Raw genomic sequence first — 22,744 nt, forward strand, 5'->3', positions numbered from 1 at the left:
CAACACAAGCGATAGATTCCGACACATGGTCGGTTCCTTCGCTCGCCCGTTTACGGACACTCTCCACAGACTTGTTGATAATATGAAGTGACGTCTTCTCCCGGCACATCCGTGGTATCCCATTCCCACGCGAGTGGGTAGTAGACGAAGGTGGTTCCCGATGGATCTCGTTCCAGGCGTGCCGCGTACACGTGTGTTGCGTTCCGTGGGTTGGAGGAAAATCGGGTTGGCGAACAAAACCAACGGCGACACGGATCGCGATCCAAATCGTCCGGGTCCGTAGCCCCTGGAGAGGGTTCCAAGAAGGACCACGGACTAGTGGTGTGCACACTGCTGTGGCGTTTCCTGCGTGGGTCGTAGACTTCGACCCAGTTGTGATTGCCTTGTCCGCGGTCCTGGTACCAAGATGCCGTACCGACAACACGCGCCGGGACGCCCACCACACGCAACGCGTTGACTAGCAGAATCGCAAATCCCGTGCAGGAGGCGTAGCCAAAAGCCAAGACCGACATGGGGTCGAAAATGAGCGGTGTTTGACCACTGACGAAAACGAGGCTTTCTTGTTCCGGCGGCGCTAAAACATGCCACAAGTGTGTATTGATGAGTTGGACTAGCTCTGGGATGGACCGGTTCATTGTGGCTTGGTAGAGAGATGTGGATGAGTTGAAGGATACGAGACCTGCTTGTTCCAATTTGGAGCGAATCAAGGGACGCCAATTGCTCCTTGCTTCGTTTGTATTGGCATAATTCAAAACATACTCTTGCCAAATGTGTCGAGGTAGGTTGTCGGTGGTGGGAAATAGTCGTTTCGTCTCCAGGGCGAGATCAATGGTCGGTCCAATCAAACCACCGGCTAGACCATCCGGCAACGTCTCGTCGTCACGATCGTTCGTAGTATCAAAGCCCAAGGTGGCCAAGAATGGTTGATCCATGGCCATAATGTGGCGACGTAGATAGATGTACGCACTGTATTTGGCTTCTGCGAAAGTTTCCCAGTGACAGCAGCCGCAACTACCGTCCGATACCTTCGAGAGCCCCAAGGCACGATCGTTCGCGGCACGGAGAGGAGGATTCTGCCTAGTCCCAAAGTAGTATTCCTGTTCGGCACCCGTGTTGTTTAATGCGGTGGATAAAGTAGAATGCACTGTTACCGGAATTGGCCCCTTCCAAGCGATATGGGTCGCGTTACTACGACATGAACATTGGAGGTCGTTGCCATCGTCGATCGCGATCTCGGAAACAAAAGTACGTATCAGTGCGAACGTGACGATCAGCGAAAACCATAGAGGTGTTCCCCAACCAAAAGGTCCAGTCGGACGTCGTACCATGGTGGTCCACATCATCCAGTGTGTTGTCGATACCGCGAGAGGAGCCAGGTCTCTTTGCAGGTTGACAGTTTGGAGTTGACAGTTAGGATTTTCCAAAGATCGCGGCGTTCTTGCGTTTCGTGAAGTCTCTGTTCTATTGACTGTGAGAGTGAATCATCGAAGTAAGTGTACTAGGTAATTACCATATCGTAGTGGTATCTATTCCGGATTAGATCGGATAAGCATCCTTCGTGTGTCCTAGGCGATAGGAACATATAAATGCGTTTCGTCTGGATCGACGCCGAAGATTCTCACGTGCTTAGTCGTCGAGAGGGCAATACGAAAATCACTTTTCCCTCCGTTCACTCTGTCATCGCAATCAATCAATTCCTTTGACTGCAAGAGGGGTTACGTTGAGAATAAACAAAATCCCAATCGCTGTCGTCAATTCCCAAAGCCGCATGCCGCTGTTTGCGTCTGTGGAGTAACGAACCACAGAAACTGCAAGAATGGACAATAACCAAGACCAAGTACGGGCACAAAACCTGCGAGCCGGACTACTGCTCTTACCGTCCACCTTGGCAGCCGCGTATGCCTTCACGGTCGCTTGCTTTCTACCCTTCTTTCGGGAATGCTCCTATACTTCCATGCTACCTTCTATTTTCCCCAGTATGACGGTACTCGTGGCAACACTCGCCTACGTCCTAGCCCAGCCGCCGAATCGAACGACGTCCGACGCCGGAAGCAGTACTACCGATCTAGCCATACTCCACTCGAAGGCCGACATTGCCGTCCTGGTAACAACTGCTCTATTGGCTACGCTATTAATACGCAAAACTCGTCGTGATCAAGTCGAAGGAGGACCGCCTCCGTCCATACTTCGCTCGTCAGCATCCGGTTCCCTCCCGCCCCTTCGTGACAAGGTCGTTGTCGTCACCGGTGCCAACGCCGGTATTGGCAAGGAAACCTGTCACGCACTGGCATCCGCCGGTGCTACCGTCGTCATGGCCTGTCGGAGCCGAGCTCGAGCGGAACAGGCCCGGCGCGATATTCTTTCCCGCGGCTCTTGCAACTCTTCCATCATTACCGAATCCCAGCTTCCGATTATAGAATTGGATTTGTGTTCGCTCCGGAGCGTCCGCACCGCTGCCGCCCAAGTCCGCCGCGAGTATCCGCGCATCGATATCCTCATCAACAACGCGGGTCTCATGATGGGGACTCAGCAATTCACCGACGAGGACGGACTGGACGTCGTCATGCAGGCCAACCACGTGGGTCACTACTTATGGACGCGTTCTCTGTTGCCGAATCTGGTGTCCCGCCGCGACGGCGTCGTACTGAACGTCACGAGCAGTACCTACACGTACGCCTCCCACATGGACGTGACGGACTTGTGCTGCACCCGCGGTCGTCGGTACAGTCTGTTTGGTCAGTACGCGCAATCCAAACTGGCGAATATTTTGTTCACGACCGAGTTGGCGCGGCGCGGGTACCGCCACGCCTACGCCATTCACCCCGGTCTGGTCCGGACCGACGTGACCCGCCACATGCCGTGGTACTTGCGGGTGCCCAACGTGGTGTGTGCCGCCGCCGTGGCCGCTCTACAAAAAACACCCGCGCAGGGGGCCTGGTGTACCGTACACGTGGCCACACTGCCAGACAGTGACGGGGACGACGGTGGTGACCGTGTAGCCTCCGGGACGTACTGGGTGAATCGGGAACCGCAGGCCACGTGGCCGTGTGCGCGGGATACGGCCGCGGCGTTGGAACTGTGGAACGAAACGGCCCGTTTGGTCGATTTGCCGGTGGAGGATGAGTACAGTAAACGGATGGATACGGACGATATAGACTAGAGGAGTGACTGTGAGTAGTTGTGGAGTGATTAATAATACCATAAGCTCTGCTGGAAGGCTGAAGAGGTAATTCATTGTACAATAAATTGGTAGGTAGCTAGCTGGCTGGCTATATCCGACCGGGAAGCATTGGAGGAGGTATTGGAGGAGTTACTGTTCGTTAGCTACCGTTTGACAGTTATGTTGCTGTTACAATTTGAAACATTGTGTGTACGAGTGCGGAGAAAGGTACATACCGACGGAGAGTAGGAAATCGAAGTAGACATGGAATTGTTTGCTTGTCACAGTGACTCTATCTACGACAAGCTATATCTACCCACCTTAATCGCGCTGACGCGATGCCGTGAGAGGAACCAGTATTCGTCCGGCGTGGGGTACTACTACTAGCTAGTAGTAGCTGGTACTAGTTACGAATGGGTAAGAGGTACTACGGTGTCTTGCCAGGACAGGTATGTCGTGTTGTTGTTGGTTTGTTTTTTCCCGAAGCGACTCGGGGCTTCGAAATTACTCATTGTAATATACCCTCCTCGTGATTCCCCAGTGGTCGGTAAAACTCGCCCACGCAGCCTTTGGCGTTCCCACAACGCAACCTACCAAAGCAACAAACAATCAGTCCCAACCAGACAGTGTAGAGAGTTTGTGTTCTCTCCATTCAACATATTCTCTACCGCGACTTTTGGTTGCTGCCGTAGATCTTTTCTCATTTTTGTGTTTGGCATTGCAGGCCATTGGACTGTGGTTGACGGAGTGTGTTCTATTGATAGTTGACAGCATGAGCGGTACCGGTACGACCGTCGACGACTCCCACGGCTTTTCCTTGACGATCCGCACGTCGAATGGCGATCGCTTCGACGTCCTCGTCACTAGTAGCAACGATTCCGATCCCACCGTCCGAGACGTCAAGGCCGCCATTGCTGCACGTCCCGGTGAGACGGTACCTATGGAACGTTTGCGTCTCATTTACAAGGGACGCATTCTGGAGAACGAATCCCACGTATCGCACTACGCAATCCTTCCGCGGTCGACCCTCTTTCTCGTCAAGAGCAGTGGTCAAACTCCAACGGTAGGATCCGGGAACGCTACCACGAGTAGCCATCGCACGGCCTCGACGGGTGTCACCAGTAGTGGTACCGTCGCTCCAACAGTGCCGCCGCCTTTGTTCCAAACCGCTCCACCATTGTCGTCGTCGACGAATCCCTGGGGATTGGCGAATGTCAATAATTCGGCGGGGGCCTTTCCACCCGGCATGATGCCTCCAACCGACCCCCAACAACTGGAAGCCATGATGAATTCTCCCATGATGCAATCACTGCTCGACAATCCCGAACTCATGCAGAACATGATGCAGGCGCAGATGCGGAGCAATCCGCAGATGCGCCAAATGATGGAAGCCAATCCGCAGTTACAGCACGTACTCAACGATCCGCAAGTCTTGCGTGACGCCTTGCGGGTCATGCGCAATCCAGCCGCCCGCCAGCAAGCCATGCGCAATCAAGACTTGGCGCTCTCGCAGCTCGAAAATATGCCCGGCGGCTTTGCCGCTCTCAGCAGCATGTATCGGGATGTCCAGCAACCAATGGAAGAGGCGTCCGCGCTCATGAATCACACGGAATCGGCGCGGACGGCGGACCCGGCCCATACGCAAGCCGGGGCGTCCGGGACCGCCATGCCGAATCCGTGGGGGAGTAATTACACCCGAGCTAGCCCGGCGGCGTCCAACGCCACGGCCCATTCGAACAGCAGTAGTAACAGCAATGCCAACAATGCAGCGACGAATCCGTTCCTGGCTGCCATGGGAGGTAACCGCAATGCCGCTTCCAGTGCCAACAACAACACTGGAACAACCGCCCACGGTACCGCAGCCACCGGAAATCCCTGGGCCAGTACCGGCATGCCGGGATTTGCCTCCTCACTGCAACAACCGCCCAGCCCGGACCAGGCTAATCTCATGATGAATCTACTGGATAATCCGGCTGTGACACAAATGATGCAAAATGCCTTGGAGCAGAATCCCGACATGTTCCGGACCATGCTTGAACAACAGAATCCTATGTTGAGGAGTATGTTCGCCAACAATCCCGAGGCTGGCAACGACTTTATCCGACAAATGATGAATCCGCAAATGCTTCGTACAATGATGCAGCTGCAGCAAAACATGGGTGGTATGAATCCGGGCAGCATGATGATGCCCCCCGTGACTCCCGCAACAAATCCTAGTCTCAATAATACGAGTACAGGGCTCGATTTTTCCTCCCTGCTGCAAGGTTCCCAAGGAGCCAGCAGAAGTAACGCCACGGCAACAAATCCTTGGGCATTTCCGACGCCCAGCAACATTCGCAGTGTGAGCACACCCGTAACAGCTGCTCCGGCAGCGGATCGGTATCGCACCCAGCTGCGGTCCTTGTACGACATGGGTTTTGACGACGAAGCTCGCAACGTTGCGGCGTTGGAACGAGTACACGGTAATTTGAATCGCGCCGTGGATGCCTTGCTGTCGTCGCCGCCGCCTCCTACTAGTACAGCCACCAGCGCCCCAGCACCATCCACAGGCAACGAAGATTCTGGTCCTCCCCCCGAAGAAGCGCCCAAGGGCTCGCAAGAGAAAAAGAATGACTAAATAAAAAAGTAACCCGTTTAATGTTGAATTACGTGTCTCTTCCACCGGGACTAACAGTAAGCTTGGAACAGATGTTGATCGCAAAAATTTGGTTCGCCCCTCGTGCTCTGATTCTCAGCACAAACGCAAATAGGTCCATCATAGTTTACGCATCAGCGTAACCTGTAACCTTTACACCGCGTCACCGACGATTGTCTTCCGTAGTCGTGAGACTGACATTGTCGCCAGCATTTTCTCCGTCCATTTTAAAAGTGTCGCCAAAGTGGAACATAATTCCCTTGTTTTCAGAATAAACTTGCATACTTGAGTTCGAGTGCTACCACTATTGAGTAGAGCCCCAAGTAGTCTGGTGCACCTCCCAACAACGTCAAGCTTTTCCAGGTCAGTGTACCCGTTGTCACAAAATGAGGTATCGTCATCCAGTGTGGCAAATTCCTCCTGGAATGACTTGATGCGTTCCTTAAACTGAATCACAATAAGTATTGCGCGAGCGGCCGCAATCTCCCTCAGTGGGGTATCCCCTTTTTGGATGACAAAGCTCTCTTCAAACTTGGTGAGGCATTGGATGAGATCTTGAGCACTCCATTTCATGACATCATCAAGGGTGTCCTTGTCGTCGGACGCAATCAATTCACGAAACTTTTCTTGCTCAGAGTGGGACAATCGAGAGTACCCTTTCCGAACACGCACTTTTTCGTATCCACTTCCGTAGTTTATTTTCAATTCCATCCAATTGCTGTCTAGAGGCAAATGCAAGTTGTCACCTTGTTCAAAACCCAGCAGGTAATGAACAGCACCCTCGGGGTCATGGGCTGCACGTATCAACGGTGCTTCTTTTCCGTCCGTCTCGTTTACGTACGACAGTAGGTTTTGGCGAGAAGATGTGCTTAACTCTCCCGTTACCACATCGCTGATATTGTATATCCAACCGGTTGGATGGCCCCATAACGAAAAGTTCCACTCTTCGCACTTCCATTCATGAACAAAATTCAAAGCTAAGTTGACGTGCTCCGGAATTTTTTGTTCTGGTACCAGCGGAGCGTAAATTCCTAAGTCGATGTACTCTCTTGCAGCCAGCACCAATCCCTCGGCCTTCAAGGAATCGTTCATGCTGGCACATCTAACAAAAACACCCAGCCCGGCACCTTTGATTGTGGACTTTTTTACTTGGAACTCCAACAGGAAACCTCTCACAGACAAGCACATATGTGGGAAATTCTTTGATGTGACACTAGCTGCAGACACCTTGCAAGCATCTGGGCAGATCCATCTTTCGCACCGAATCCCTTTGTTTGGCTGAGGTACTTTGCCAGCTCGGTCTGAAAACAAGCAGTAACCTCCCCAAACAGCTTCCTCTGCTAAATCCTTCTCTTCCACAAGCGAGTACTTACAGTCCAGGAAAGACAGCGACCAGTTGTCGTAAGTAATTGTGAAGTAGTAGTCTCCTGAAAAAATATCCTTTTCGCAAGACGAAATTATGCCTGACAGGGTTTTACAGTTTCCGTTCACATCTAACCAATCACGCCGAAAGCCTTTTCCTACCAAAGTATGCTCCACATTCTGCTCTCTTAACGGAATTCCAAGAAAGCCTTCATAAAAATCTTGCACCTCCTTACTGCGAGAGTCAAACAAAGTACATGGCTTACTTGATTTCGTAAACCGCTGTGTCGATCCGTTTGCATCTATCACCACTAGGCCTGCAAGCTTCGGTGGAAGCCATCGAGGACACCGGTCACTTTTCTCATTGTCGAAATAAAAAGTATACGAATCCAGCCTCGGGACGGCATGGGCTTTCTCGGATACTTTTATTTGAGAACAAACCTACTCAAAGCATTACAGAAAAGTTAGAATAAAGACCGCAGATTCTTGAATTGCTGCATATAATCACTCGTGACTTACTGTAAGGAAGCACTGCTGCTTGTACAATGTTGTATTCTCCTTATTTGACACGCAGGAAAAGCAAAAACCGCAGGATTCAGTACGGCAAGCTGAACAATTGTGGCAACGGCGCCTTCTCAGGTCTCTGGCATTGAGGACGGTGCAATCCTGCTCAGTATCACTTTGTTCGAGTCGGCTAGGACGTTTCGGTATTATTTGAGTTGGATACAAATTACGGTATTCGCTCTCTGTAATCAGTTCCAATCCATTACCAAAGGGAACTCGATCTCGGGTATCACCATCGTCGAAAAGGACCTAACATAAGCGAGTGACAAGAATTAAAACATAGAAAATCATTCGGCGAAACAAACCAGAACACAAGCGTACGTTACAAAATTTCACTCCTCTTCTGTTATAGATCCTCTTCACAGTACCCCAATACCATTGCCTGTTTGTGTACATGGCATAGCAGCGAACCCCAACCCCCATTGAGCTGGAACTTTTTTGATTTGTTCGTTCGTTAGTAGCTCTTGTGTCATCCAATCCAACATACTGGTAAAAATGCTGAATATCCACATTTCGCAGGGCACTAGGAGATCGGTTGACTGCGCTTTCCGCTCGTTTGTACCGAAGCCCACCAGGCCCTAAAATGAATAATCCACAATATTTCTTGTCTTGCCCAAAATAAAAGCGCCAACCAGAAGGAAATGACGGAGCATGCACAGCGCTATCAGACTCATCCACCTGCAAACACATCTATAGAGAAAAATGAGACCTGAGTACCGAAATCGGAGCATCGTGTAGTCAGACATACCTTTTGAAAGCACGACTGTCGCTTGCCAAGGATGCAATTGTTGCACATCCCACACGAGGCTCTTATGCAATTTAAGCAGCATCCGCAGGGTTTCGCCGCATTTACCCCCGGTGGTCTGATACTAGCATGGTTCTCTGAGGGAGCCAAACCCTGTACATGTTTGCTATGAGTGCAATCATTCGGAATATCGCATTCGGAAACTGTGTCGTCCTCATCTGCATCCTGCATCGTCAAGCAAGAGTCCTCAATACTTTCATCCTGGAACATAAAGCTCCAGAAGGACTCTTCTTTTTCACTGGAAACGCTAGGTTCCAACTTTTCGGCAACGTTGGTTTGGATGCCATTGAGATTGGATGCTTCGGAAGCACTTTGATCATCGTCGCTCGAAGAAAGAAGAACAATGACTTCCTGGTTGTTTACAGGAAGGTGACAACTTCCATGTGGGCTATCAGCGTTTGTATTGGTGTAGCGTCGCTTTTTCCTGGATAAGTTGGAGTGTTCGAGGTCCCAAAGGACAGAAGCTGAATCAGCACCCAAAGGAGTTGAGGCAATCATTGGTTTATCTTGCAATATAGCCGTCCCGACCGCAAGGGTTTTGTTGGAACTAGCACTGCGTTTGAGAGAGGGGCTTTTTACGGCAGACCGTCGCGACAAAGAAAATTTTAAAGCAGTTTCTGTCGACTTTGTCGGAGTCTCTTTGCTCATTGGCAGTGCGGTTGAATGTAATTCACCTGATGTAATTTTGTTTTGGTGGACCATGCTCAAACTCATTGAAGACTCGGCCACTGACGACGTCCTACCATCGGAATTGCCTTGAAAAGTTTGTTCTCCAATCACCGGTGCGAGTCTCGCATTTCGTGTTTCTGGGCACGAACGCCTACACGAAATTGAAGAATAAGGAGGTGGTAACAAGATACCTGAGTTTCGTGCGTTTCGAGGCACTGACTTGCCATGTGGTGCTTTGAATTTGGTGCCAGTAGACGAAAGACCCTGTGCGGCACTTGCAGGGCCACTTAAGCGCGTACGCGTTTTGCTCGAATTTTCGCCTTGCGCGAATTCTGTCTCTGGCATCGCCAGGTCAATTTCAATAATGGTGGGCACAGACGATGTTGAATCTCCCTGGGGCAAATCGCCCGCTGAAGTTGATACCAGTAAAAGACTGTCTATTCCCCGCTCTTCACCTTTGATGGACCCGACCGAGTCGATGATCTGCATCTTTTTGTCAACCCCCTTCTGCGTATCACTTTTAGCAGTCAACACAGCTCCGACTTCCTTTTCGCCATTGTTTGCGGGTTTAAATGGTTGCTTGTCGAGAGCATTCTGACCAGACGAAGCTCCAGAAGACGGGACACTGGCCAGTACTGATTTAGAGCTTTCCGATTGACCAGACGAGCACATCTCTGATGTCGATACAATCCGAACGGATTCAGTATTCTTTTCAACATCCTCATCTTCACTGGAGCTATCAAGCTTAATCGGAGAAGTTGAATAGAGCCATTTGACTCCGTCAGTGCTTTCAGCACTACCAGTAACCGTCTTTGATGTGCTTTCGTGATGAGGCTGTTCTACAGAATGCGCTGTAGTGTCAAGCGATTTCGCTTGTGGATCTTTGGTGACGTCCTTAGAAGCAGAGAATACGCTAACCGACATTACATTGACTAATGGATTTTCCTCGCATCCAAGAACAACCATTGCCTGCTCAACTTCGGGTTTGGAGTCAGCAGCGGCTGCGTCGGTGTAAGTAATCTTACTGAAGTCGATTTTGCCGTCTTGACTTTTCCCCAATTGTGCTGCTTCTGCAGAAAGTTTTGTCGTAGGGGAATGTTCTGGGGTGACTGTTTCCTTGCGCGCCGGAGCCACTACGGCCAGTGGTTCTTGCATCTCGGCAATTTCATCGGGCGGTTGCTGATCAACATCATTCTGACCAGGCGTCACTCCAGAAATCGGGACACTGACCAATCCTGACTTTGAGCTTTCCAACTGACCGGACAAGTGCACTTGTGATGTTGATACCATCCGATCGGATTGACATTTCTTTTCAGGATGACCATTTTCACTGGATTGATCAATCTCGTTCGGAGAAGTCAAACGGAATCCGTCAGAACTTTCAGTACTGGCACCAAGTGCGGTTGCTACATTTTTGCATTTTGAGTGAGGCAGTTCTGGATCATTCGTGGCTGTGTTCGCCAATTCCAATCCTGGAAGTCCGTTGCCTTTATTGGAAGTAGAGACGACACATTCGTTGTTCGATTCCAAGAGTTCTATTGCTTTATTGTCTTCGTATCCAAGAGCCACTTTCGAATCCTCGAATTCGGGTATGGGATCGGTAGCAGCAATATTACACCTCCTTGAAGAGTCGCTGTGAGTATCGTCCAAAGACTTGATATTAACAACTGGACGCTCTTGTAATCGTGCTAGTTCCTCAGGTGAGTATGAAGTCGTAGCAATCCCTCCGGCAACAATGTCTTCAAGAGTCGGAGCCAATACCATCAACTCTTTTTGTGTCTCGGCATTGCCATTCGTTTTGAAATTGTCGATTTCGTCGACAGGATTCGCGACCATGGTGGGGGGAATCGGTAGCGATGGAGGAGGAGCAATTGGCGTCTCCAAAGTAACAGAGTTCGCTTCCAACCCGGAGCTCGTTGCAATGTCCAATATTGAAGGCATTTCTCTCCTTGTGATAGCACCTACCGTGTAACAAACGATATTTTTCGTCTCGATCCTTTGTGTACCAAGATTAAGTGGTCTTTAAGATACGGATGCCAACGGATACCTGATTCGGCTTTGCAAAGATCGCGGTTTGGAGGAACGAAACCAACGGCAGCAGCTCCAAAGTAATGCCGTCTTAAATTTGGAAAAATAAGAGCGTGGTAGAAGCTTAAGTCAAGTTGCTTTTCCTATCTGCCACAGTTGACAGAAGGGAAGATTGACAATGAATGGATCCCAGTTGAAGGCTATTATTAGAGCTTTATACAAGAACAAAAACTTGTTCAACGTACAATGACCATGCGTTTGCTCCCAAAATACTGGTTAGGGGGAATCAGCGTCTCTGGTGGACACTCTAGACTGAAAAGATTGCAAAGAGCTGGCTAATGGAAATGCAATCCGGAAAGGTTGGTTGTGACGGGAAAGACTTGGGTCCAGGCAAAGCATGGACCATACGAGGTAACAGCCAATCTCATTTTTTGTTGACTGCCAAAATATGCTTACCGAGAAACCCTCCAATAGGTCGGCAAAAGACTGACGACACGTTTATGCGTCATATATGTGTCACATTCCAATCGGTAGCCACTTGAAATCTGCTTTTCAGGTAGCGCTCTCTTCTGTTTTCTACTGTGGCTTCCTGAAACAACTGGAAATTCAACGATGTCGGTGATGGAATCGACAGCCGAAGTTCCGTGGTCTGTCCCGCGACTATTCGAACCAGCAACTCAGTACCATGGGGGCAGCATCCAGGCGGCACCATTTGAAGCGTCATCATTCCATCCTTTATGTCTACTCCGTTATGGCAATCATGATTGCTGGTGGGTTGCTAAATGTGCGGTACAATGGCAACCCAATGAGTCCTCTTCCTCGGTGGGATGACAATAATTCGATAGTCGCACTGGCGAGAAGCTACGTCGACAAAAATACCAGTAACGATACGACTAGCGTTTATCAGCATGATGACGATGTCAAATTAAGCGGTCCGAGGGAAAACGACACTTTGAGAACGCCGCAATTGTCAGCAGTCGATTCTGAAAGCATACGAAGGACACTACAGGCACCGAGCCTGAAGAAGCGTCTATATCAACCTTCCGATTTTGCAAACTTAACGCTTTTGACGTTCGGCGATCCCATCTTCGAGTACGGCGGCTACGACGAAGCTCCTATCGTCATTCCCCAGCACAAGCTACTCTTTTTCACTCTTCCCAAAGTCGGCTGTACCGTGTTTAAACAGCTGTTCCGCCGTGTTATGAATCTGAAAGACTGGAAAGTGCATAACGATGTATTGCCACATGTACCGGGCATTAACGGTCTATACTACTTGTACCATTATACACCAGCGGACGCGGACTACATGTTGACGGACCCCAGTTGGACGCGGGCAGTTTTCGTTAGAGATCCCATCGAACGAATCCTATCCGCGTATCTCGACAAGGCGACGGATCAAAACGGAGTCTACTTGCAGAATCACTGCTGCCCAGTAGCCGTCAAGCTGGCACTCCAGAAAAAGACTGAAGGCCATACAGCTTACCATCTACTTTCGTGCCAAAAACATCTCGCCCAACAACGCAATCCCGTGAAAACAAATTTCGGAAAGCAAGCGCTAGTTTCGTTCGATGACTTTGTCCAGAAGGTAATGCCCATATGTTCTGATCCACATTGGCGTTCCCAAAAACAGCGTATGGGGCCGCTGTACTGGGATCACATCAACTTTGTTGGTCACATGGAAAATATCGCAAACGATACTGAGCGCTTGCTAACGCAACTAGGTATGTGGGAACAATACGGTGCGTCCGGATGGGGGTCAAACCCTCGAAACGATGGCGAAAACACGTCCGTTTTTGCAGGTTTGTCGACCGTCAAACACGCCACGGGATCGGGCTCTCGTCTGGATCAGTATTTGAAGACAATCGACTTAAAAGCCACACTGCTACAACTAACGAGAGAGGACTACGATTTTGGATCGTTGGACTTAGCGTCACCCGGCAACAGCATTTTCGATGCAAAAACAAGTAGGTAAAAAAGACACGCTCTTACTACAGCAAGCGTAGAATCATTTATGGTTCAGCAAGTTCCTCGACATCGTAGAATGTTAGATACAATTTGGCGTATCGAAACGGACGCGTCGCGAATCTCCAATGTACGTCAACTTGGAGAGCCTCTCCAAAGAGCTCTGCTGGGAACTACCAATATTGTTAACTGTAAATACGAATATCTAAAATCTCTTATTGGTATGGCAGCACAACATGATCACATGTGACAATTGGAAGGAATTTTCCAAAAATGCAATTTACCAACGGGAAGTTGGAAACGAAGATTGAATGCCAGGGGTCAAATTTGGATTACTGTTAGTGGGTAGTTTTGGCGAGAAAGTAGATGTAGAAATCGCATGTATGGTATATCTACAAGGCCCTCCAAGCCTGACCGTGAATTTGACTGTGAATCCATCTGTTTATTGTAACGTGGCAATACGTCAAATATTTCAAATCCCTAAATGTACTGACGTCAGTTCACACCGTGACAATCTACAGTCCTTCCGGAAGCAGGCGATTCACGTCAGAATAGCTGCTGCTCGAAACGGCTTGAAAAATCCTTCTAACAGTAAATGACACTGCGTAGATCGTGGCATGAATTCAGAATGTCACAGGTTTCCGTTTGACGAACCAGAACCTTTTATGTTAACTTCAAACTCTAAGAAAGAAAACACAATCACGAGGCAAAAATGCGAAAATTATTTATTTTGATACAATCGTGGCAACGGCCGCCCAGTCGCACGTAGTTCGCAGCTCCATCATAGTCACAACCTCGCACCGTTCGATGTGAGAAAAACACATAGCAACTTTCGTGCTTTTTGGAATTTCCGATCCTTGTCTCCAACTTACAAAGTGCAACGAGATTACATGCCAACCACAACCCATTTGGCTTGCTGTTTCTCCCTTCTTTAGCAGGCAAAAGCAAACATGTGCCGCTTGGAGGACAACAATCCGGGCAATCCACAGCTATCGTATTTACCCGTATTGGACAGCAGCTCTTCCTCGATGAAAACCAGCTTTTCACTCTCCAAACGCTTCATGCGGCGGCCGAGTCGCTCTCCGTCTCCGGTCAAATATCGAAGAATACATCGCGATGTGATCTTGATGATTGCGGTACTGCTATTAATCTCAGTACGATCTCTGTTTTGTTTTTTGTCTTTCAAGTCAGAGAAAGTCTCTATCTTAGTCACAAGAACCGTAGATTCAGAGTCCAGTACAGTGCTGCGGTCGAATGGAATGTGTGAATCACACGAAGCGAAGTTTTCACAAACGCCCAACCCTGTGTATACGGAATTAACCCAATTTTTGAGTGGACCTGTCGAGCCTTCGACGTCCGAAGCCATATGTGTCTTTACTGATGATAAAATATCCGCGCATTTCCCCCATGCTATGCAACAACTCTACGCTTGCTGGTCTTATTGGCAGCATTACAAGGATAAACGTCCCGTCTTGAATGTGCGCCTTGACACTAACGAATCTTTGCTGCAACGTGTGCAGCATTTTGTTTACCGCCGACGCAGCAGGGACAAACCTTTTCTTTCTACTTTTTGGAGACTACTGGAAGACGTTTTCCAGGTAGAAATTCGGCACAACTCCCCAGAGACAGTCGAAGGAGTTAGCGCCAGCGTTCCCGATCGCTGGAGCAACGTCGCTGCGAGCGAGCGTATGTCGGATGGTTACGCGATGCTTTCTGGCGCAGGCCATGCTGCAGCCTTACGTGATGGCCTTTTGGAGACCACATCGTGTCCGTCGCAAGTCCGTATCGGCTTGCTAAACCGCAAACAAAACCGGTCACTGCTGAACATTGTTGAGCTTCAGGATGCTATCCAGCTCCGTTTTCCTGGAAGCTCAATTGCTTTGGATTACTTTGAAGGCAAAACATTTGGGGAGCAAATCCAATTCTTCGGATCGGTGGATATTTTGGTTTCACCCCACGGAGCCCAACTAACGGGCATTCCATTTATGCCAACTTGTGGCCAGGTTTTGGAAATATTTCCGGAAGGATATCTCATCCCAACTTTTTTTGGCTCGCTCGCCGAGGCGTCTGACCTTGGCCACGCATACATGTATCTCGGCGATTCCAATCAATCATTGGAAGAAGTTCAAAGCCGTATGATGGAAGATCGCAAGCAGCGGAGCCGCATGCGACAGGCCAACCTGTGCCCAGTGTCGGATCAGGTCGCGGATTCAGTTGAGCAACTGATGGAACAGTGGCAAAACTGCTGCCATCAATACGGCATGGCACACAAAGGAAATCTTGCAATATACCGCTAAAGAAAACTGTGATAAAGTTCTGTCCACAAGAGTTAAAGGGGGTCCACTGGTCTTCCGTGGTGTACAAACAAATTTATAATGTGTACTATAAGAAAACTTCGTCAACTTCCGTGTTTGCAGCCTGAAAAACTGTCGACTTGTCATCACCTACAACTCCATATGACCGTGAGAAAGCGACTCTCGAAATTACATCGCTCCTGCGACGACATGGCTACCATATATAGCTGCTATACCTTGTTTGCTATTGAACATGAGACTGTGGTCATGCCCCACTCCCGGGACAACAATCCTGTTATGTGTTTCCCCAACACCGACCAGACGTAACGAGTCCATGTAACGAGAATTTCGTTCCCACCGATTTCGTCCTTGCATCCGATCCATACATGTTGATTCAAGGCCGTGGGAAGAGCACCATCCTTTAGAGTTTCCGGGAACTGTACACACGTCTTGACTTCCTACCATGTAATACATGGAACGCTTACCAAAGCGATGAATCAAGGTCGACAAATCGAGCCGATGTAAAACGCCATCTACGTAGGGTACCGTATAGTTTCCTCCTACGGCAACTCCCCATTCCCATTGATTGTATTGGTTACAGCGGGTAGAAGGAAGCTGCCATTTACCGTGTATAGACCTTAGCGGTGTTAAAAAAGCGTAGGACGAAGGGTTCGCAACCACACCATGAAAGCGATCGTCCCACATTCTTGTCAGTAAGGACCACCGTTGCACAAACTGCCCACCAGCAGAGTGACCAGCAATCGTTATTCTTTCCACGCTGGCGAAAGCTCTGCGATTTAATAGAATGTCTATGAACTGGTCCAAAACAGCAAAGGAACTAAAGTTGGTAGCGGACAGCGAGGCTATGGCATCGGCACCGTACCGCCAAGGGCCTCCCGACCCATCCTCCTCCCAACATGCCGCTCCTGCGGTAGCACAGATCTCTCTATCATCAGTGATAAAGAGGTGCCACGATGAGAACAGAATCAAGTGCGTACACTCCCTGCAGTTCAACCGACGCTGAGGCAGCACAAAAGTAGTCATCGGCATTGCGACCGGCACCGTGAATGATAAACAAAACCATTCTAATAGCAGTCCCATTCTTCATATTGGTCAAATCTCCATGTGAAGAGTAGTAATGTAAAAATTGCTCAGTTGACTCAGTCCTTAACGGAAGCTTCTCGACACGGTCTAATCTGTCCGAGTGACCTAGATGGTATCGAGGAAGAACTTGTACCAACGGATCTGTAATGTTTTCGCCAGCGACGCAACCAACATATTTCTCATAGCTGCACTCGTACCCGACCGCGCAACCCGTATTATGCTCATCGTTACAACAGGTCGCATTGAACGAGCCCAGATCGTCTGGGACGCAACCTGATTTGCCATCAGCCCGACGACAACAGGTATTGCCAGTTGGGCAAAACCCGCTACCTTTTTCCTCGCTACATTGCTCCAGACCATACACGAACCAACAATTTAATAGGATTACTAGGAGCTTCCTACAGATCAGAGTATAATACCAGTACTTCATTGCGATTCACTACTATGTCTTCGTCTATTTTTGATGGATTCCATGGTGCGTGAATTTTGGGGTTTTCATCTCATGGAGCCAGCCAGCACAACATTTTGCGTGATTTCGACCCTTACTGTTAGCGACCGATATTCTTACCACTCCGGCTTTTGCTTTTTGAACTCCAATAGTAAGACTGACACATATTGACAATTCATTATCACAAGCTTGAAACCTCTTTCATATAGCTAGTCGATATAGCCAAATAGAGGATCTTCTTGGGGAAGAGTTTGGATTCATAACTTGCTGTGCCATCTCTGGTTGATCAACAATTGCATCAACAGTGAGACCTTGGTGTGGCATTTCTTAAACACAGTTCTTTTGTCAGCGTGCTGTTAGGAGATACACTTGAGCTTGACAGACGTTACAAACTGAACGTCGTTTTTCTTCACTGCGCGTTGAATTGCCTGCATGACTCGTTGTCGATTTTCCCAATATTTCTGTCCAATTGGCGGGATCTCGTAGTGGGTGTCAACCATCAGGGCAAGGTGGTCGTCTTTGTAATCAGCCCACAACGCTCGAAACGGTCGAGATCCATCCGTAATAGCTTCGGGGCACGCTTCCTTAATTTCCGCCAAAATATCCTCTTCTAGTTGCGGTATCTTGTCCACATCTTCATAGCGGATGCGAAGAGTTTGTTTGACTTGACATTTTGTTACTCGAGAAATATTTTTGACACGTTGCATGCCTAGTTCCGAGTTAGGAACAACCTCAATGAGCTCATCGTAGCCACGAATTGTAGTCTGCATCCAACCAATTGACTCGATGCGTCCGCTGGTCCCGTCACCAAATCGAATATTGTCGCCTTCTTGGATACGATCGGACGTGGAAAGAGTCAAACCGCTAACAAACATAGCCGCTACATCGCGCGAAGCCAACCCCACAACTAATGTTCCGGCTGAGCCAAAGGCAAAGATACTGGAAACACCCACTCCCATTTGTACATCTAAAATGTCCAGCAGAAAGAGACCCGTTACAACGTAGATGATTCCGTCGGCGAGGCGATCTACCAAGAAGGCTCGACCTAATTTATCGGGTTTGCGAGAAACAGCGCGTCCCAGTATATATCGCTTGAAAACGGAAAGGCGCTGAGCACCCCAAGCAATGTACAGGATCTTGGTTATGCCCTGTGATAGTTCTGTGACATGGCTAAAGATAAAGCCAAGCGAGTTGAGAATTACGATGCAGCAATTTGCGATGTACACCAAAAGCGCAATCTTCGCGGCCTGGCTTATGTGATCAGCAAACTGATATAGATAGGACTCGTGAAAGGTAAGTTTGTGGTTGCCAATCCAACGGAAAAAGAGAGCAAAAAGTGGTACAGCAGCCCAACCAAGAATGGAGAGAAACAAAACATCTCCTGGATGGACTGCTTCAAGCAAGCGGAGCGAAACTCGGTGGAAGTCTTCCCGAGAAACTGCAAGTTTTTGCAGAATGGGAACGAATTGGCCACCTTTCATTAGAATGGCTGTTGTTGTCATATTCGAGAGTGTTTCGTTGATGGTGAGCATGCTCGTTCTGGAGTGTAAATAAAGACCAAATGTAAGCAGGAAAACTGAGAAAGAGGTCGAGGATGCTTTTTTAAGAAGCTTTGGGATGATGATTTTTCGTTCCATGGTCATTCCATTCATACCAAATACGCTGTACGCGTATTGATAACCTGAAAAGAATCCTCCGGAGTTATTTTATTATTGACAGTTGACTAACAAGACAAACGGACTTGTCACAGTTTCACAAACAGCTCTAAATAATCAACAATGAATAACATAAAACCCAGACTGCGACCTGGCAACTTCCACGTGACAGGAAGCAAGCCTTTTTACTCGATTTTGAGCTACATGGATCAGAAATGATATGACTCCGACGCCGACGTCGACGTATTCTTGGGACTAACTGTAGAAAGGAATATGTGACTAGTAGTAAACGAGCAAGCGTGGTAGGGCACTGGTAAAGTCGCGACGGTAGGACAATCTGTTGTTCTATGCCTTACTAGTACCAAGAACAATGTGAAGAACTTTGTTACAAAAGTGTCTCGTATAGCTTGCTTGATTACACACGTTTGGCTTCCAAAAGTCGCGAGAAGTAAAAATTAGTAGCCGTCATTTCATCCCGCGCAACCTCAAAGCCAGCCTGTTGGAGCGCTTCACGGACAATGGATTCTTCATGCAAGTAGGCTCTGGTTGTTTTGGAGGGTCCCGGGAAAAGCTCTCCAATCTTTTTCAAAAAAACGTAGTACCACGTCTTGGGCGCAAAACTGATCAATACACGGTCTTCCGCCAAGCTACAGAGATGAGTGACCATCTCTTTGAATTTATCGTCGGGGTAATGAATGGCCACGTCAACGCAGGTCACGGTGTGGTATTTGCCGGAGACCGATTCCAAATCGGACGTGTAAAAGTCGGCCTTGACACCAAGTTCCCCGGCCCGGCGAGCAGCTTCAGTTGACATGGCGTCGGAAATATCCGAAGCCGACACCTTGGCGCCCATTTGTGCCAGAGGAATAGCCAAGCTGCCGACGCCGCAGCCACAGTCGCAGACCGATTTGCCGTCAATATCGCCGTCCGCCGCAATCCACTTGAGGATCTTTTGAATGGTCTGGTCGTGGCCGTTGCGAATGTCCATCTGTACAGAGTTCACATCGTCTGTGTCGGAATAAATTTTGTTCCACCGACTGAAGCCTTCCGTGTTGAAGTATTCGCGGACCTCGGTCTTATCGTCCGCCGAGGAGAAAAGGGCACTTCCAGCCGATGACACCGAATGGACTGAGGGGACGAACGCGCTGGCGCTAGACAGCAAGGCGAGAAAGACTGCGCCGGCTTGTTTCATGCTTTCTTTCGTTATATCGAGCAAGCAGCGAATACTCACTGTCAATATCGATGCAGTCTGTTGAAACGACGCCGACAAGCAACCACCATGAGAAAGGTCGATAGCGTCGGCGAACAGGCTCACCGTCTCTAATAGGAACTTCAACTTAGGATCTTGACATTCCAAAGAAAAGAGAGTAAAAATGGGCCGGACTTCAAAAGTCTCATTCCGAAAAAGTCAACCAGACAGACGGTTGGTGGACAGACCCGTTCAGATGTCGTCGTTTCCCCTGATGCATTTTGACTGTGATTCTCTTCTTCCATCAAACCAAATCGATGGCAGCCTCATCACTTTTCAACCAAGGGTATAAAGAAGCCCGGTGTTGCAAATTCGTTGCTTGCCGTAGTAGCAGCATCAGGAAAAACAGGATGCAGGCTTACTCGAAACTTACTATCTGTCTATTTTGGCTCTTGAGCGGCCTCGCATGGCAACCCCTCGCTGCCTTTCACTATCAGCGTATGCAGGCCCAGCAACAGCAACGACAGCACGCAAGGATTCCTTTTCTACGTATGGCATCAACGGCCGAAAGAAGCAGCCTACCGGAGAGTTCATCCAAAACAACATCAACCAGATCGCCCACCAGTGTCGCCAAGTATCCGACACAACGTGGGTCCGAAGTAGATTCCCGCAAAATCATTGCCACCGGTGCGGGACGTCAACACCTAACGGCAATCCACGTGCATCACGTTCTGTTCGCCTCGGAAGAACTGGCCCTCGCCAGTTTACACCAACTCCGTAACGCGGAAATTCCATTTGCTACTTTGGCTACACAGATCAGTGCTTGTGCGGCAACCCGGGACAAGGCGGGAGCGATCGGATGGATTTCGGTCCCGAGCCGCGATTCGCTAGACGCCAACGGCGGCGTCTCGAACGAGCACTTGGACGAAATCTTTCCGGAGGAAGCACGCGATAGGATTGTTCAAATTACGACCAAGCCGGGAGATATTGTGTTGGTGAAAAGTCGCCGCGGCTTTCACCTCGTTCAAGTAGTTGACGTCATGGCGGATGTTCGACGAATGGCCACATTGAAACGTCGATCACGCAAGCTAGGCGACGATATTCTCAATTCCGGGGCCTTACTAGGCACTATGGGCCAGTCGAGAGAGAATAAAGACATTTCCGATTTGACCTACAAGCTAGAAACAATGGGTTGCCAAATGAATATGGCTGATTCCGAACGAATCGAGGGTCAATTACAAGGTCTCGGTATTCGACCTTTAGATCCAGACGTAGACAAGAACAAACAGCCGGATGTCGTCATATTGAATACCTGCTCCATTCGAGATCACGCCGAGCAAAAAGTTTATTCATACATTGGACCCCACGCCAAACGCAAACGCGACGGGGAGGACGTGACGATTATTGTAGCTGGCTGCGTCGCCCAGCAAGAAGGGGAAGCGCTGTTACGACGTGTACCGGAAGTTGATCTCGTCATGGGACCGCAGTACGCTAATCGGATTGGCGATTTATTAGAAGATGTCAGCAATGGCAACCAAGTTGTGGCCACCGAAGCCAGCCATATCATGGAGGATTCCACAAAACCACGACGACAATCAACGGTCGCCGCGTGGGTGAACGTCATTTACGGCTGCAACGAGCGATGTACCTTTTGCATTGTACCTACCACGCGTGGAGTAGAACAATCTAGGCCTGCTGAGAGTATTGTAAGAGAGGTTACTGAACTTGTGGAACAAGGGTTCAAGGAAATCACGCTATTGGGTCAGAATATTGACGCCTACGGCCGTGACATGATCCCGAAGCGAAAATTTTCGGATTTGATCCGGATTGTTGGTGAAATACCAGGATTGGACCGCTTGCGATTTGTAACGTCTCATCCTCGTTACATGTCGCTGGGCGTCGTGGACTCCGTTGCCGAGACACCGGCAGCTTGTGAATGCTTTCATATTCCTTTTCAAAGCGGATCTAACGAGATACTCGCCGCTATGGGTAGAGGACATACCCGAGAAAAGTACCTGCACATTGTGGATCGTATCCGATCGGTAAGTTAATGTCGACGGTCTTTTCCAATCGGTACTCTCTCGTACTGTCGTTGCGTTGACTCACACATTTCTTCGTTTACTAAATCCACAGAGAATACCGGATGCAGCGATCACCGCCGACGTGATCGTGGGCTTCCCTGGGGAAACGGAGGAGCAGTTTGAAGACACCTTGTCCTTAATGCGCGAGGTGGTTTTTGATTCCGTCAATACAGCCGCGTACTCTCCCCGCCCCAATACGCCGGCAGCCGTTTGGGACGACCAAGTTGACGACGCCGTCAAACAGAATCGTCTGCAACGGATCAATGCACTCAATCTAGAACACGCCGCTCAACGTCGGGCCCGCATGAAGGGGCGGACGGTCGAAATATTGGTGGAGGAACGCAACGTACGCGTGCCCACGCAAGTAATGGGTCGTACGCGGCACGGGTATATTGTCTATTGCGACGGTGAGATTGATGAGCTTCGTGGAAAGCTAGTCAACGTCGAGATTGACACCTGCGAGCAATACTATCTTGCCGGAAAGCCAGTTGCCCAAGATGGACACTGAACAGTATAGTACCTAACGAGTACTCTAGTATCCCAACAAGGTCTATTTTGACAGTGAACGCCAATCGCTAGAATACAAATCTCGTTGGAGCTTATTTGGTAAAGCATTCATAACGTTTTTTTTTTCAACGACAAGCAACGTAAAAACATTCTATTTTTCGGATTGGTACGCTGTACAGTATACCGTATTCCTGTTGGTTTGAACAATTTGTGAAACGTGGGAGGGTAACAAAAGGGAAAAGGCGGGGCCCACACACTGCTCGCAACGCGAATTCCTGTCC

The 22,744-nt window shown here is 49.1% G+C and overlaps 11 protein-coding genes across 11 annotated transcripts; 6 read left to right on the top strand and 5 right to left on the bottom strand.

Annotated features, from left to right (window-relative positions):
- Positions 1 to 50: 50 nt before the first annotated feature.
- On the bottom strand, positions 51 to 1,388 carry PHATRDRAFT_44321 (predicted protein; the record flags this gene model as incomplete). Its single annotated transcript, XM_002178420.1, has 1 exon — positions 51 to 1,388. The coding sequence occupies exon 1, from the start codon at positions 1,341 to 1,343 to the stop codon at positions 51 to 53; it is 1,293 nt and encodes a 430-aa protein (XP_002178456.1). The 5' UTR covers positions 1,344 to 1,388.
- An 845-nt stretch (positions 1,389 to 2,233) lies between these two features.
- On the top strand, positions 2,234 to 2,659 carry PHATRDRAFT_11116 (predicted protein; the record flags this gene model as incomplete). Its single annotated transcript, XM_002178152.1, has 1 exon — positions 2,234 to 2,659. A coding segment is annotated over one exon (426 nt), but the record flags the coding sequence as incomplete, so codon positions are not given.
- Positions 2,660 to 3,721: 1,062 nt separating this feature from the next.
- PHATRDRAFT_44323 (predicted protein) lies at positions 3,722 to 5,803 on the top strand. Its single transcript, XM_002178153.1, has one exon. The coding sequence runs from the start codon at positions 3,933 to 3,935 to the stop codon at positions 5,775 to 5,777; it is 1,845 nt and encodes a 614-aa protein (XP_002178189.1). The 5' UTR covers positions 3,722 to 3,932; the 3' UTR covers positions 5,778 to 5,803.
- A 145-nt stretch (positions 5,804 to 5,948) lies between these two features.
- PHATRDRAFT_44324 (predicted protein) lies at positions 5,949 to 11,136 on the bottom strand (the record flags this gene model as incomplete). Its single annotated transcript, XM_002178421.1, has 6 exons — positions 5,949 to 7,096; positions 7,169 to 7,598; positions 7,677 to 7,970; positions 8,085 to 8,399; positions 8,470 to 9,346; positions 9,416 to 11,136. 6 exons carry the CDS (start codon positions 11,134 to 11,136, stop codon positions 5,949 to 5,951), a joined length of 4,785 nt encoding a protein of 1,594 aa, XP_002178457.1.
- Positions 11,137 to 11,833: 697 nt separating this feature from the next.
- Positions 11,834 to 13,496, top strand: PHATRDRAFT_44325 (predicted protein; the record flags this gene model as incomplete). Its single annotated transcript, XM_002178154.1, has 3 exons — positions 11,834 to 13,187; positions 13,227 to 13,315; positions 13,416 to 13,496. Exons 1-3 carry the CDS (start codon positions 11,909 to 11,911, stop codon positions 13,494 to 13,496), a joined length of 1,449 nt encoding a protein of 482 aa, XP_002178190.1. The 5' UTR covers positions 11,834 to 11,908.
- A 417-nt stretch (positions 13,497 to 13,913) lies between these two features.
- PHATRDRAFT_44326 (predicted protein) lies at positions 13,914 to 15,595 on the top strand. Its single transcript, XM_002178155.1, has one exon. It carries the CDS (start codon positions 14,136 to 14,138, stop codon positions 15,480 to 15,482), a length of 1,347 nt encoding a protein of 448 aa, XP_002178191.1. The 5' UTR covers positions 13,914 to 14,135; the 3' UTR covers positions 15,483 to 15,595.
- Positions 15,596 to 15,668: 73 nt separating this feature from the next.
- On the bottom strand, positions 15,669 to 16,529 carry PHATRDRAFT_33738 (predicted protein; the record flags this gene model as incomplete). The annotated part of the gene is made up of 1 exon (XM_002178422.1): positions 15,669 to 16,529. The coding sequence occupies one exon, from the start codon at positions 16,527 to 16,529 to the stop codon at positions 15,669 to 15,671; it is 861 nt and encodes a 286-aa protein (XP_002178458.1).
- Positions 16,530 to 17,387: 858 nt separating this feature from the next.
- PHATRDRAFT_44327 (predicted protein) lies at positions 17,388 to 18,625 on the bottom strand (the record flags this gene model as incomplete). Its single annotated transcript, XM_002178423.1, has 1 exon — positions 17,388 to 18,625. The coding sequence occupies exon 1, from the start codon at positions 18,561 to 18,563 to the stop codon at positions 17,388 to 17,390; it is 1,176 nt and encodes a 391-aa protein (XP_002178459.1). The 5' UTR covers positions 18,564 to 18,625.
- Positions 18,626 to 19,076: 451 nt separating this feature from the next.
- Positions 19,077 to 19,915, bottom strand: chlM (magnesium-protoporphyrin IX methyltransferase). The gene has a single exon (XM_002178424.1). The coding sequence runs from the start codon at positions 19,876 to 19,878 to the stop codon at positions 19,102 to 19,104; it is 777 nt and encodes a 258-aa protein (XP_002178460.1). The 5' UTR covers positions 19,879 to 19,915; the 3' UTR covers positions 19,077 to 19,101.
- Positions 19,916 to 20,232: 317 nt separating this feature from the next.
- On the top strand, positions 20,233 to 20,949 carry PHATRDRAFT_44329 (predicted protein; the record flags this gene model as incomplete). The annotated part of the gene is made up of 1 exon (XM_002178156.1): positions 20,233 to 20,949. A coding segment is annotated over exon 1 (663 nt), but the record flags the coding sequence as incomplete, so codon positions are not given.
- Positions 20,950 to 21,005: 56 nt separating this feature from the next.
- PHATRDRAFT_18877 (predicted protein) lies at positions 21,006 to 22,464 on the top strand (the record flags this gene model as incomplete). The annotated part of the gene is made up of 2 exons (XM_002178157.1): positions 21,006 to 21,917; positions 22,009 to 22,464. The coding sequence occupies 2 exons, from the start codon at positions 21,006 to 21,008 to the stop codon at positions 22,462 to 22,464; spliced, it is 1,368 nt and encodes a 455-aa protein (XP_002178193.1).
- Positions 22,465 to 22,744: the final 280 nt, after the last annotated feature.

Source organism: Phaeodactylum tricornutum, chromosome 4, assembly GCF_000150955.2.
Source record: "Phaeodactylum tricornutum CCAP 1055/1 chromosome 4, whole genome shotgun sequence".
NCBI lineage: Eukaryota > Bacillariophyta > Bacillariophyceae > Surirellales > Neidiaceae > Phaeodactylum > Phaeodactylum tricornutum.